The sequence below is a fragment of the Alosa alosa genome, chromosome 4, assembly GCF_017589495.1.
Source record: "Alosa alosa isolate M-15738 ecotype Scorff River chromosome 4, AALO_Geno_1.1, whole genome shotgun sequence".
Classification (NCBI taxonomy): domain Eukaryota; kingdom Metazoa; phylum Chordata; class Actinopteri; order Clupeiformes; family Clupeidae; genus Alosa; species Alosa alosa.
In genome coordinates, this window is record NC_063192.1 from 4,066,877 (window position 1) to 4,083,254 (window position 16,378).

A 16,378-nucleotide genomic window follows, 5' to 3' on the forward strand; every position below is an offset into this window, starting at 1 on the left:
TCCGGTTCCAGTTCCAGTACCAGCTGGCACTCGCGGGCGTCTGTGCGTCAGCGTCAGCCCCCGGCGGTCACTGCCCCTCCACCTCCGCCCCTCTCGCTGTCCGAGCTGCAGGAGCTGCTCCAGTGCCTGTCACGGCAGGGCCCGCCCCTACGCCACGACCTTTGCCCTCTGGGGGACGAGGAGGAGGAGGAGGATGGCGGTGACTGGACGTCCTCGCTGATGAGCTGCAGCCGCACGCGCCAGCCGCTGGTGCTTGGCGACAGCTTCCTGGCCGACCTGGTGGGCAACTGGCTGGACCTACCGGAGGTGGGCGGGGCCGAGGAGGGGGCGGCGGCCGGTCGGTGTGACGGCGGACACACCCCGCGTCCATCTCGCGCCCAGGAGCTGCGTCGCCGCCTGGCGCTCACCACCGGGATCTTCAAGAAGGTCCTGCGCAGCGTCCGGCCCGACCGCGACAAGCTGCTGAAGCAGAGGCCTGGCTGGCCTGACCCCACGGAACTGCAGAACCCGGACCAGCTGCACAAGAGAACCAAGAAGAGCGCAGCCGCCGCCAAACCCAAGGGCAGCTTCTACCGGCCCTTCTGGAGCCGCAAGGGGAAGGCCGGTGCCAGTCTGCCCACCGACAGGCTGCCTCCGCTGGGCATCGGCCCACAGAGGGGGGCCTGGGTGCCCGCCGAGAGGGGGCACCCCCTGTTCGACCACAACGCTGCCATCTGGGTGTGAGAGCCCACTCTGGGCACTGGGGTGCCAGAGCAGAGACTGGCACATACAGAGACTGGCACTGCACACACACACTGGCACAGACAGAGAGCGGCACACACACACACACACACACACACACACACACACACACACACACACACACACACACTGGCACAGACAGAGAGCAGCACACACACACACACACACACACACACACACACACACACACACACACACACACTGGCACAAACAGAGACTGCCATACACAGACGGGCACCGAAAGACGGACGTGTAGACACTGACATACACACTGACAAAATGAGATTGGCACTGAGACTGGTACAGTGAGACTGGCATATCCACATTGGCACAATGACTGGCACAGTAATACTGCCATATCCACATTGGTACAGTGACTGGCACAGTATGGTACAGTGACTGGCACAGTAATACTGCCATATCCACATTGGCACAGTGACTGGCACAGTAATACTGCCATATCCACACTGGCACAGTGAGACTGGCATATCCACACTGGCACAGTGAGACTGGCATATCCACACTGTGGGGTGTATTTGTGATGAAAAGGGGGTTTGTGCCAATGCAGCCCCACTGCCAAGGCTGCTGAAAACAGACTGCTTGTGTGTGTGTGTGTGTGTGAATATTTGAGATTCCAAAGCCTTGCACACAGCGAGGATGCTGTACAAAGATGTGTGTGTTGTGTGTGAGAGAGAAGATAGTGTGTGTGTACATGTGGGTATATGTGTGTTGTGTGTGAGAGAAAAGAGTGTGTGTGTGTGTGTGTACATGTGATGTAGGTATATGTGTAAGAGAGAAGAGAGTGTGTGAGCATGTGTGTGTGTGTGTGTGTGTGATTAATGATACATTCCTAAGGCGTCCTATGGAACATTTCAGCATCAGAGATACCCTACAGAGACCAATGGACACAAGGCACCACTACAAACACTCTACAATATGCACCCTAGAAACACACACACACACACACACACACACACACACACACACACACACACTCAGGCATAAAGACCACCGCAAACACTCTACAAAATGCACCCCAGAAACACACACACACACACACACACACACACACACACACACACACACACACACGCACACACACACTCAGGCATAAAGACCCCTGCAAACAATCTACAATATGCAGCCCAGAAACACACACACACACTCAGGCATAAAGACCACCACAAACACTCTACAATATTCATCCCAGAAACACACACACACTCAGGCATAAAGACCACCGCAAATACTCTACAATATGCACCCCAGAAACACACACTCAAAGACACAAAGACCACCACACACTCTTGATATGCACTCTGGAAGAACACATCCGCTCTCAGACCAAAAGCACACACACACACACACACACACACACACACACACACACACACACACACACACACACACACACACACACACACACACACACACACACACACACATACACACACACACACGTAAATGAACTTGATGTCATATTGACCTTGTGTCAGAGGACAAGTCCAGTCCCTCTGGGCTGATGAGGTGAGAGAAAGCCACTCCTAGAGCTGCTATATGGAGTAGAGACGAGATGTTTATCACAGCAATAAACCCCCTCAGGAAACAACCTCAACCTAAACACTTACACTATACTTACACATATCTAACAAACACACTATAAACACAGACTCAGTGTATAAACAGTTAAGTACCATATGTTACACACCTTTACAATACAGGTCATATAACATACACATGACTGAATAGATTCACATCATATCATAAACACATCACACACACACACACATGACACAGAACCAGCCTTTATATCCGCACCAACCACACAGGTTGTGATGTGATGACATCACTGATTTTACAGCGCAGGCCTGACCTATGCTGAAGAACTGGGGCAGAAGACATGTACATTCACACACACACACACAGACACATACGAGTCCTTTGTTTCAGCACTGTGGGGGACTCTATTTAGACTCTCACATCATTACTGACAGCGCCATTTTATTCATACAGCAGACACACACACATTTGATTTACAATCTTCACACGCATAGAGCTTCATACAGTCAGAGCATCATTACTGACAGCGCCATTATATTCAAACAGGAGACCAAACACTAGTGCTCACACACACACTGGTGTTTACACACACTCAGGGATGCTCAGCTGGATGCACATTACTCCAAACACAGCTCTGCATACATACACACACAGCTTCAAGCACTGTAGCCGATGGGAAAGGACATAGCTCATAAAAAGCTTTCCTGAATGATTGTGTCTCCACAGTCATATGCACACACACACTCACACAATAAACAGAGAATTGTAAAACATGGCTCATGCATCCACAAAAACACATACATACACAAATCAGACAAACCCACACACACAAACTCATACAGAAAAACTCCAAACACGTGCACACACACACACTCCCAAATGTGCACTCCTGAGCTCAACCTAATTCCCATGGGCCGTTGTTCAGTGTTAAATCATCCATGAACACAATGCCTGAGTCTGCGTTGGCCGAAACAAGGCCCTGTTTTATATCAACACCCTGCGCTGGTGCCCCCCTGCCACGTCCCATCAGACTGCCCGGGCAGACTACGCCGAGTAGCCTTTTAGGGTCACCCCGCTCAGACCGCTTAGGGGACTAAAGCTCTTCTGCTTCACCAAGCCCTGTTAATACACACCTGTCAGAGCATGATGGCCTTCGCCATGCCGCATTGAGCACACGTATTTTAAAGATTCATGTCTTGAGAACTGTTCTTTTTTTATTTTTCATGTCACCTTTTTTAAATTATTCTTGTTTAAAAATGTTCTGTGTTGTGTATAAACCGATGAGATTGCCCTTTTCCAGTGAGTAGAGTTTTCCTATGCAAGAGGTGATGAGTTGGCTGAAGAGAGATGTCTTTGCCTGCTGTAGAGCGAGTTTAATAAATTATAGCACGCATGATGGTGTGTGTGTGTGCCTTTACTCCTGGTCACATCACACACACACACACACACATGACCACATACACAGGCCTACTTGGGGTTTGGGTGCAAGGCTGTATTTATGTCCATGACTGACTTCATTGGTTGATGTAGAAGTCATGCATGACCTGGTTTTGCTTGAAATCAGTTGGGGCAAACTGATTTATCAGAGCATGCGTTTGTTTATATATAGCTTCCAATAGTTTCCATTTGGGAACACACACACACACAGACGTTGTTTCATCAGAGCATGTCAGTACAGGAGAGGGTGGAGCAGAGGTGGCAGGACGTTGGGTCAGGGTACACAGCAACTTCCTGTCATTCATCTAAGCACTTCCTGTCTGAAGTGCCCGGAGTAAACAGGAACAATGAAAGCTCACAACAGCAGAAGCTCCCCTCTCCACTTCAAGGAGGTCAGTTTAAGCACTATAGTCCTCTCTAGGTCAGTTTAAACAATATAATACTCTACAAAGGTCAGTTTAAGCTCTATAGTCCTCTCCAAGGTCAGGTTAAACACTAGTCCTCTCTAAAGCCAGTTTAAACAGTCCAGTCCTCTCTAAAGTCAGTTTAAACATTATAGTCCTCTCTAAGGTCTGTTTAAATATTATACAGTTTAACGGTAACACTTTACTTGAAGGTATCGTTAAGACAGTGACATGACACTGTCATAACCCTAACACTAACCCTAACTTGTCATGACAAAAAACGAATGACATTTGACAGAAGCGAGTGACAGAAGTGTTGTCATAAACGTTTATAACTTGTTTATAATGTTTATGACACGTTCATGACAGTGTCACGTCACTCTTATGTAGATACCTTCAAGTAAAGTGTAACTGTTTAAACATTAAACATAGACTTTAAGGTCTGTTTAAATATTATAATTTTTAAGGTCTGTTTAAACATTATAATCTTTAAGGTCCATTTAAATATTATAATCTTTAAGGTCTGTTAAGACATTATAATCTTTAAGGTCTGCCCAAACCCCACAGTTCAGTCTGCACTGAGTCCAATGGCTCACAAGACTCCACGTGTCCAAATGCTGTTACCAGATGAACAGCAGGGAAACTGTTATGGGGACGTGAACTCAGAACCGGACCAGAGCCGGACTGGGGCCAGATGAGGCCCAGATCCATCCCAGAGCTCTACAATCAGGAAGTGTTTTCCCCCAGCTTGGCCAGATAGCGATCGGATGACCTGCTTTCTGCTTTCTCTCTCTATTGGGAGGGACACCCCACTTCCCTCACACACACACACACACACACACACACACACACACACAGCACCCTGCCCTTTCATGATGCAGCTGTAACGAGTGTCTAACCACACTCTACTCCATTCAACTAGCTGAGCTGAAAATAGCAAACACACACAAACACGCACACACACAAACACGCACACACACACAGAGAAAAACAGCCTAATGGCACCAGATACTACTAGCAGCACTTAACTGCACTCCAAACCAGCTGACCCTACCATGAAACATCCATATTCACACTCCACACCCACTCACTCAAGAGAGCCAAACCACTCATCTACTCACACACACACAAACACACACAATCATGCACACGCACACGCTCACACTCACACTCATGCACACACACACGCTCACGCTCACGCACACACACACACACACACACACTCAAGACTCTGCATTCTGCTTGACCCAAACTGAAACAGCTCTGGAGCAGCACACAGAGGCCAAATGTTGCAGGCTGTTTGCCTGCACGTGATGTCATGGAAACACAAAGGTAACCTCTGACCTGTCACATGAGCAGGCGGTCTGTGGGAGGTTGCTGTGGAAACAGATAACTGTGGCAGAAGCATCCAGCTGTGAACTAGAGTTGAATATACCATCAGGGGAGAGGGGGAAGAGAGAGGAGAGGAGGAAGAGGGGAGGAGAGTGAGAGGAAGAGAACATCAGGGGACAGCAGGAAGAGAGGGGAGGAGAAGAGGGGGGACATACCATCAGGGGAGAGGAGAAGGAGAGTGAGAGAGAAAGAGGAGGAGAGAAGAGAGGAAGAGAGTGGAGAGGAGGAGAGAAGAGATGCATGTAGAATCCTAGATAATGAGTCAGCTCGTCCAGCAGACTCAGCCCTGGGTGGAACTGGGATTCCTGAGCTGCATGGGAACGTCCTCCCAAACGCCAAGATGGACAGAGCACAGGCCAAGACAGATAAAGGAGGGAGGAGTGGGGAGAGAGACAGAGACAGAGACAGACAGAGAGAGAAAGAGAGAGAGAGACAGAGAGAAAGAGAGAAAGAGAGAGAGTATTAAATACATATGACAGACAGAGGCAGAGATGTGAAGAAAGAATATCGGTATCAAGTAGACCCGATCCCCCTCCACCCCTCCCAAAACACACACACGCACCAAAATACACACACAGACATGACTGTCTGCCCCCAGTATTCAACATCATATTGACTTTGTCATAATTTCTCATTCGTACAAATGTGTGTGTGTGTGTGTGTGTGTGTGTGTGTGTGACAGAGAGAGAGAGAAAGAGAATGTTTGGGGTCATGATAATGTCACTACAGTTGTATGGGAAGGAAGTAGTATAGGTTCATGAGAAAGAGGTCATAGAAACAGCTGGTATTCCAGAAGCAAAACACACACACACACACACACACACACACACACACACACACATATTCCCCCAATGGAAAAAGGCTCAATAAGATTCATCCATTTCCTCTCAGCAGCTGTTGGACTAACCCCTCCCTTCAGCCTCTCCTCTCTTCTCATCTGCTTGTCCTCTCTCTCTCTCTCTCTCTTTCTCTACAGGAAGTGTGTGTGTGTGTGTGTGTGTGTGTGTGTGTGTGTGTGATGCAGCTGTGATTTCTGTACATTAGGGCAAATTGTATTGAGGCATTAAGCTGCAAATACATTTACATTTTTTCATTTTGCTTTTATCCAAAGTTATAGTTGGCATGCAGATACACACACACACACACACACATACAGTTTCCTGTCGTCTATTTTGGTTACAGACTGTCCTGTCCTCTAACTCTGGGTGAGAGACTTTCGTCAAACTACATTAAACTACTACTACTACTACTACTACACACACACACACACACACACACACACCTGTCCTCTAGTTAACTCAGTCTCAGTCATTCATCAACATACTATGTAACACACACAGACACAGAGAGAGAGGGAGAGAGAGAGACTGTGCTGTCCTCTAGTTTAACTGTCCTTTCTGTCCAGTCTGTCTCTCATTCATCTATCAAACTTCAACATACACACCCACTCAAACACACATTGCAAAGTTATAAGACAAGGCAGTGAAATTTCTACACACACACGTCACATCAGTCACAAACACACACACTCCTAATGTAAGACACTCTAGCTTCTCTCAGCCATACCTCAATCAACATACCTCGTCAACATTGAGCTTTCCAAAAACGGGAGATTTTTTTTTTTTTTTTGGGGGGGGGGTCAGTGTTTATACGGATCTGTGTTTGCATATTTAATAATGCTTCATACACGGTTTCAACACTGCATTTCGGTCGCCGCTTTTACCTTACCATTACCTTACGATGCCAGTTATGTATCCACCAGCTGCCTGCCTGCAGCCTACTTCCAAAACCCAAAGCTGCTTGCTGTCAGATTTGGTTCCGAGGGAAAAAAAGTTCAGTGTATCAACAACACTCAATAACAGTTTATGTGATGTGTTAATCAATTAAATTCCCAACAATTTCACAACAGCTAGTTCTGGAGTAGGCCATTCAACTAGCCCGCTTGCTTACGACGAGACTCAGGCTGGGCAGTTGCCAGTCTTGCCACCCGCTTCCTTATTTGGGTTTTGGGTTGCCAGGTTTTTATGGAAGCATATGGGTAGCTTTATTCAAATGAGAATGCAATCTGCAATAGGCAATTCAAAAAGACATTACATTATGCAATTGACAATTCATTATGCAATTTAATATTGCAATTTGCAATAATATCCAACAAATTTAATCTGCAAAGTGACAATGAAATCCTAAAATCAATTCCAATAATGTTGGTTATGTTGGTTGCATTCCATTTTGCCATGGTACTTCAGTCTCAAAATTCAAATGGCAATTCATTTTGCATTTCAATTAGCAATATTCAGTTTCATCATTTAACTGTCAATTCGTTTTACAATTTAATATTTAAAGTGCAATGTAGGATTGCATTTTAAAAACATATTTGGCAAAACTGTCAATGCCAGCCTGAAAAGATTTTGGATTATTTTGGGCAAAACGTTTTGCCATCGTTTTGAGGCATTTTATTCAAATGGAAAAGAAATAGCGCCCCCCGTGATTGCATTGCACTTTGGTCACGCTCTTTGTGTTGCAAAATTCAAATGGCCATTCAATGATTTTAAAATGAAGTTTGATGGCCATGCAAATTACGGGAGTTTTCCGGGAGAAATAACAAAACGGGAGGGTGCTGGGAGAGGACCTTGAAATACGGGAGAAACCCGGGAAAAACGGGAGTGTTGACAGGTATGCTCTCAGCATTCACCCACACACACATGCAAACTTCACACAGACATACACACACAGCTAAGACGCATGCAAAGTAAACACACACACACACACACACACACACACACACATACACATTCTCGACACTGGTGAGGTTTGTGCTGCAAGACCAAGCAGACAGAGATGAAGTGTGTGTGGAGTGGATCTGTTTGGTTGGAGTGTGTGTGTGTGGAGTGGATCTGTTTGGTTAGAGTGTGTGTGTGTGTGTGTGTGTGGAGTGGATCTGTTTGCTTGGAGTGTGTGTGTGTGTGTGTGTGTGTGTGTGGAGTGGATCTGTTTGCTTGGAGTGTGTGTGTGTGGAGTGGATCTGTTTGGTTGGAGAGTGGATCTGTTTGGTTGGAGTGTGTATGTGTGTGTGTGTGTGTGTGTGTGTGGAGTGGATCAGTTTGGTTGGAGTGTGTGTGTGTGGAGTGGATCAGTTGGGTTGGAGTGTGTGTGTGTGGAGTGGATCTGTTGGGTTGGAGTGTGTGTGCGTGGAGTGGATCTGTTGGTTTGGAGTGTGTGTGGAGTGGATCTGTTGGGTTGGAGTATGTGTGTGTGTGGAGCGGAGTGCATCTGTTTGGTTGGATGTGTGTGTGTGTGTGTGTGTGTGTGTGTGGAGTGGAGTGGATCTGTTGGGTTGGAGTGTGTGTGTGTGGAGTGGAGTGGATCTGTTGGGGCGTTAACAAACCTTCCCATGATGCTCACACACACCAGAGTCCAGCACAGATAACACACACACACATGTCTGTACACACACACACACACACACACACACACACACACACACACACACACACTAGACCATCTAAACCAAAGCCCTAAACCCCTTCACTCATTATCATAAGGCCAGCATATGGAGTAACTGCACAGCGGTCATTACATAAAACTGTGTGTGTTAGTATGTGTGTGTGTGTGTGTGTGTGTGTGTGTGTGTGTGTGTGTGTGTGTGTGTGTGTGTGTGTGTGCGTGTGTGAGTATACGTATATGTGTGTGCGTGCGTGTGTGCGTGCATGTGTGAGCGTACATATGTGTGTGCTTGCGTGTGTGTGTGTGTTCAAGGATGCTGCTACACAAACCCCACAGTGACCTTTCTCTTCGTCGCTCCAGCAACTCATTTTAAAATGCAAATGAGCTGTGAAATTGCTCAGGAAAATGGAAAGCCGGACTCTGACTGGGCTGTCACACAAAAATAGACAATCTGATTGGCTGACATAAAAAAAAGAGTAAATGAAGAGAGGATCTGATTGGCTGTCACATCACCCTGTCACTCTGAACTCACTGATTCAGAGCCGGGAAGCTGTAGCCAGAAGCTGTAAACACACATACATGCGCGCACGCACACACACACACACACACACACACACACACACACACACACACACACACACACACACACACACACACACACACACAGACCACTGTTTTGTTCCATTGTAAAGAGGTCAGTGCATCTCTGCCTGTCTTTTCAGGGTTCTCCTGTGCAGGCGGAGATGTGATGAGTGCTGATAACATGGCCGCCCGAAGTCTCCTCCTTCAATGAAAAACATTTGGGATTTAAAATACTCTGCACACACACACCCATACACACACACACACACTCTCAGCTGTCCATCCTCAAAGTGTCCTTTCCCACAGTGCTCTGAGAGTCTGGGTTTCCCACCAGGAGCATCATGGAAGTCCATTTGCACTGTGTGTGTGTATGTGTGTGTGTTTATATTCTGGGATATATTTATGCTATGCATACTGTATATCATATTGAGAGAGAGAGAGAGAGAAGGGAGAGAAAGGGGGAGAGGGAGAGATAGAGAGGGAGGGAGAGAGTGAAGGAGAGAGGGAGAGAGTGTGAAAGGGAGAGAGCGAGAAAGAAAGAGATGGAGGGAGAGAGAGAGGGAGAGGGAAAGAGAAAGGGAGATGGATAGAGAGAGAGGGAGAGAGAGAGCTCAGTAATGCCGAGGTTCACGCCCCAGTTCTCCCACACACCTCTCTTCTCCAGTCACGCTCGGCCTCCTGGGATAGGCACTGACAGAATGAGAGTCGACACGCGTCACCCAGAATAGCCTGGTGGAGGGCGGGGGGCTGGCAGTGCCACGCTGTACAGCGGCATCAGGATGGACTCAGCAGCACTGGAGGGCACAGCACTGGCATCTCCACTGACACTGGCACAAGGGGCAGGTCCTCTGCTGACCAGAGGAGATGCATTTGCATCAGAGGAGGGCACACACACACACACACACACACACACAAAAACACACCAGTGTCCAAGAGGAGGGTTAATTATTCTATGTTAATGGGAGGTAGAGTCACAGTCCTGCTGTTAAAGGGCACCAAACAGGTTCAATAGGACCCGATACAACTGGGGTCTCTGCTGTCCATCTCAGACAAACCACAGACCCCCTCCACACACACATGCGCGCACACACACACACACACCAAACAAACCGCAGGTTCAATGGCACCGACACGACTGGGGTGTCTGCTGTCCATGTCAGGAGGGGACGGATGATGTTGGTGCTGGGGGTGCATAACACACACACACACACACACACACACACACACACACACACACACAAGATCTAGTTCTGCACTGACCATAAGCAACACACATAGAATTCTCTCTCCCTCTCTCACACACACAGAGTCAACTGATGACAACTAAGGCAATAAAGGGGTTTTCCAGACATCTCTGGAGAGCAGTAAAACAGAACACACTCTCCCTTTCTGCTCTGCCCTTTCACACACACAAACACACATAAATGGCAATAACAGCGTGAGTCACATGCTAATAATATGCTCCCTCCCTCAGGGCTCACGTGATAGATTCTAAACATCTGAGATGACATCATCCAGGCCAGTGAATCTCCGTAGGACACACATGAGTGTGTGTATGTGTGTGTGTGTGTGCGTGCATGTGCCTCTCGACCTCCTAGCCTGCTTCTCTCCAGGACCTTCAGATTGGAGGAGGACCTGAAGGAGAGCACCGTGAAACACATCCCAGGCCACGGGGTCAGAGGTCATTCTCAAAACATCCAACAAGATTGTGATGGGGGACTGTCTGGGGTCAAGACCTTTCAGCCTTTCTCTATCTGTGTTTGTCTGTGTGTTATGCTGAAAATACACACAGGCAAACTGAAGCACTCTCTTCACTCAGTGTGGGTGTGTTGTGGCAACTAATCACTAGTTAGCAAGCTGGTAGGCCATCTAGTCACTTTAGCTACTCCATAGATATTAGGCCATCCATAGATATTAGAAAGCTAGATACCGCATTGGGCTCCCGAATGTACGTAAATAGCGTCGCCATCTTGGTGGGGGCAACAATAACTGGAGGCCAATGGAGAAACATGTGACTCTGACTGGAAATCAAACAGGTGTCTCTGATTGCGGCAAGTGTTGCTGTCACTCCCCCATAGACAGTAAATGTACTGCCCCCACCAATATGGCGCCCGCGTTTACGATGCCACCTAATAGATCTCGACAGTCAATGCGGTATCTAGCTTTCTAATATCTATGAGGCCATCTAGTCACTAGTTAGCAAGCTAGAAGGCCATCTAGTCACTAGTTAGCAAGCTAGAAGGCCATCTAGTCACTTTAGCTATTCAGACAATAGGCCATCTAGTCACTAGTTTGCTAACTACCCAGCTAGTAGGCCATCCAGTTACTAGTTGGCCATCTAGTCACTTTAGCTACCCAGACAATAGGCCATCTAGTCAATAGTTAGCTAGCTACCCAGCTAGTAGGCCATCTAGTCACTAGTTAGCTAGCTACCCAGACAATAGTCCCTTGTATTTATAGAGCCAAGCTAACCCTGGCTAATGTGCAACAGCTGCCCTTAGAAAGTCCTCCAAGCTGTTTTCTTTACAAAAGAACTGAACAATAGCATAGCCTTGGAATTTTCAGAGATGGTAACAAACAACTTGACTAGCAGACCCCAGCTAAATCCGCTCCCCAGATGGTAGAAAACTCTGGGGCATTGCCTTTGTGTGTTTGTGTGTGTGGTTCTACTCTCTCAAGTATGTGTGTGTGTGGTGCTACGCTCTCCAGTGTGTGTGTGTGTGTGTGTGGGGTATATGTGTGAGTAGCGCTACTCTCTGCTGCCTCTGCTGTCTGAGCAGATCAGTCTCAGATTGATGAGCATCAGGAGGCCTGCCTTAATGTACCTCCTGTGTTTAATGCACCTAGGTAGACGTGTGTGTGTGTGTGTGTGTGTGTGTGTGTGTCCATGGTCATGGATCTTATACAACAAGCCGTACTATGGGCTCGAGGAGTGAGTCTTTATTAAATCACTACGTGTACGCATGGCATGATGGTTAGTATTAATAAGTATATCAATGGTACTAGTTATACTAAAGAGAGAAAAGGCAAGAGAGGGAGAGTTGAGAGAGAGAGGGGGAGAAGAGGGAGTTGAAGGGCAAGACAGAGAAGAGGTAGGAGGGAGAGTTGAGAGAGAGAGGGGGAGAAGAGGGAGTTGAAGGGCAAGACAGAGAAGAGGTAGGAGGGAGAGTTGAGAGAGAGAGGGGGAGAAGAGGGAGTTGAAGGGCAAGACAGAGAAGAGGTAGGAGGGAGAGTTGAGAGAGAGAGAAGGAGGTGGAGAGAAGAAGGGTTGTACGGTGTGACACATGAAGAGTCCATGACAGCGCTATACTATAGCAGATAACTAAGGCATGGTGAGGGTGTCTGCTAATCAAATTGAAGGAGGGGGATTATTCCAGGGGAGGTCCAGTATTCTGTGATCGTAAGGGTCTAGGTGGGTTAAAAGGGACCAGGAGATCTTTACTATATTCAGGTGCCCAGCCATTTATGGTTTTGTATGTTAGAAGGTATATTTTATATTAAGTCAATGCAACTTTTAACATGTAGCCAGTGTAAAGATGCTAGGATGGGGGAAATATGTTCATATTTTTTGGTCCTGGTGAGTGTGCGAGCAGCTGCATTTTGTATAAGATGTAAGCTCTTTAGACAGGTATTAAAGGTGAAAGGTATAGTAAAGGTAGGTGAGTCTGGGCTGGATTCTGCATACAGGAGCATTGCTGCAGACTAGACTGTATTTTCTGTGAGAGCTGTGTGTGTGTGTGGGGGTGTTAGTGTGTGTATTTTGTGCGAGCAGAGCAGGAGCCCAGCTGACACACTAATAAATCATGAGGGAAATTAGGTCAGGTGACTCAGGTGCTCACGAGCCAGGAATGTGTGTGTGTGTGTGTGTGTGTGTGTGTGTGTGTGTGTGTGTGCCTCAGGTGCTGGAGGTGGGCATGCTCCTGCTTGAGGCAGTACACCACTGACACACTGACTCACTCCCAGGTGCACACGCACAGAATAAACTACCAGCCTCCACCCTAAAACACACGCACTTCACCCCCAACCAACCCCCCCACACGCAAGGCCACCAACCACAGCAGCCACTAAACACAAAAACCAACACTAACAGAGAATGACAGGGCAGGTGTCTCACTCTGTAGCGAGGAGGGAGATGGAGAGAGAGAGAGATAGAGAGAGAGAGATAGAGAGAGGAAAAAACCCCAAATAAGGACACAAGCCCACATCCAGCACACAGGGAAACCTCCATCAGGACTCAGACCTCTTCAGCAGTTAAACACAGGGACACATCACACAGGACACATCACACAGGACACATCACACAGGGACACATCACACAGGGACATACCAGACAGGACACATCACACAGGGACACATCACACAGGGACATACCACACAGGACACATCGCACAGGGATACATTACACAGGGCACATCACACAGGGACACATCACACAGGAACACCAAGGTGTGTCATAACAGTATACAGAGCAGGGATGAGATGCTGTGGATCTGAGAAGGAGAGACAGACAGAAGGAGAGAGAGAGAGAGAGAGAGAGAGAGAGGTTTCTTCATGACGTGCAGCATGTATGCAGCTCTGAGGACACAGGCTGGCTGGTGGTGTGTGTGTGTGTGTGTGTGTGTGTGTGTGTGTGTGTTGATGCCATACCTGTAGGGATACAGGCCCCAGGAGAGAGTTCTACTCCTCCTCTACCTGACACAGAGAGGGCAGACCATAACGTGTATGTGTGTGTGCGTGTTTATATAGCTGTAGGGATACAGGCCCCAGCAGAGAGTTCTCCACCTGACACAGAGAGGGCAGACCTAGCGTGTGTGTGTGTGTTTACAGTGTGTGCAGGTAGTCTGGGCAACAGAGGAGAGAACAGGTAAGCAAGTCACCCTGCGGTGAGGGGCAGTCAGACATCAAAGATACACACACACACACGAAACATCACTGGGTCGTAATTACTGTACAAGGCATCAAAGACACACACAGACACACACACACTCACTCATAGAGGAAAGTACACCGCATAGTAATTACTGTATATCACAACCATGACAGTTCCACTGACCTACACAGGACTCCTCAGCCATGGCTTAGAGCAGAGAGAGAGAGAGAGGAGGATAGCAGACAGAGGACAGGAGTGGAAGATGATCTCTGATGGGTTGTCTCATCTGATGTCTCGAGTCTCATATATTATCACAGGGTACTTGACCCCACACGTGTGTTTGTCTTCACATGACGACACCTTCATAATTAACTTGAAGATGAAAGCTGAAGACCAGAAAAGCAAACTTTCGAAAGTGGCAAATTGTTGCATTATTTTTATGATCTTACTGGTTATTAAGCTGGATTCACTTGTATTTTAAGAAGGTCCACTTGTATATGAAACCAGCTGTGTGTGTGTGTGTGTTCAGGAGTGTTCAGGTGTGTTGTGTGAGGTGTTCAAGTAGCAGAGCTCATTAGTCTCAGACCGTGTCCACAGTGCTGTTTTAACAGAGGGCATTCTGGGAGGATATCTATTCCATCTACTTACTGCCAGCAGTCTTTCCACCACACAGGGCCACAGCTCAATGCTCTGTGTGTACAGTATGTCTGACTTACTCCAACACAGTGAAGGGCTGAACTACGGTCACTTAGGCTCTGCTGCCACCTTGTGACCAAATGGGTCTTGAAGACCCAACTCTTTCGGGGGCATCTACTCTCCTCACACTTCTAACACCCCAACACACACTCCCCTCCTCTGCCTCTTTCGTCTGTCCACTCATTCTCTGGTAAGCCCAGCACCTGACAGAGCGGCCACAGCAACTTAGTACTTGACCAATGGCTGTTACCTTATTACTTCAAACCTATCCTTGCACTGCTATAGTTATATTACTTATGTCAACATTTTTCTCTTATATTGTCCATTTTTAATGCTGGTCTCTAGACCAGCACTACGACCATGACACACTTCAAGAACACCTTACCACTGCATACTGAATCACAGGGTCACCCTGATTTATCTTTTACTGTCCATATTAGTCATGTGGATTTGTTATGTTATCATACTGTTTATGTTGTAAGTGTATGTTGTGTGTGATGTCTTAAGCTACTGGGACCTCAAATTTCCCCTTGGGGATCAATAAAGTATCTATCTATCTATCTATCTAGCATTGATTGATGGAGTATTCATTATTACCCAAGGCCTCCATTACATCGTAACTTGAATGATCTCATTTTTTTTAAGTCACTTTGGCTAAAATAATCTTCTAAATGAGTATGTAAGTCATAGAGCTGCACTGACTTAACACTGGACCGCTGGGTTAACAGAGCTGGAGTTCCAGATTGAGTTTTCACTCAGACTCTGCTGCCACCTTGTGGCCTAAATGAGCAGCACAGCATGAGCACAGCTCGTCCTCTCTTCTCCACCCCCATCCCCAAACACACCGCGTGGCTACTCACTGCTTCCCCTCACACACACGCAGGGAAAAGCTCTCTGTGCCCAGGAGGAGGTTCGGTCAGTCACAGGACAGACCACCATAGAACTAAAGAAAATGTCCCACACACACACCAACTCCGACTCCCCCATACCAACGGCCCTGCTGCTGATGCTAACTACACACACACACGTCCTAGCTGACACTAACCACACACACATCCCAGCGGACACTAACTACACACACACACACACACACACACACACACGTCCTAGCTGACACTAACCACACACACATCCCAGCGGACACTAACTACACACACACACACACGTCCATGCTGACACTAACACACACACACACACACACACACACACACACACACACAGACGTCCCAGCTGACACTAACTACACACATAC

General features: G+C 47.4%; 2 protein-coding genes across 3 annotated transcripts in view; one reads left to right on the forward strand and one right to left on the reverse strand.

Annotated features, from left to right (window-relative positions):
• LOC125293146 (PAK4-inhibitor INKA2-like) overlaps positions 1–781 on the forward strand; it is an 11,690-nt gene extending 10,909 nt beyond the window's left edge. For both annotated transcript variants that reach the window (XM_048240861.1, XM_048240862.1), the window contains exon 2: positions 1–781. This exon is cut by the window's left edge and continues 534 nt beyond it. In XM_048240861.1, coding sequence (XP_048096818.1) covers positions 1–723 — 723 coding nt within the window. In that variant the 3' untranslated portion in view covers positions 724–781.
• The window catches only part of rap1aa (RAP1A, member of RAS oncogene family a), a 31,037-nt gene that overhangs the window by 577 nt on the left and 14,082 nt on the right, over positions 1–16,378 (reverse strand). The window lies entirely within an intron of this gene.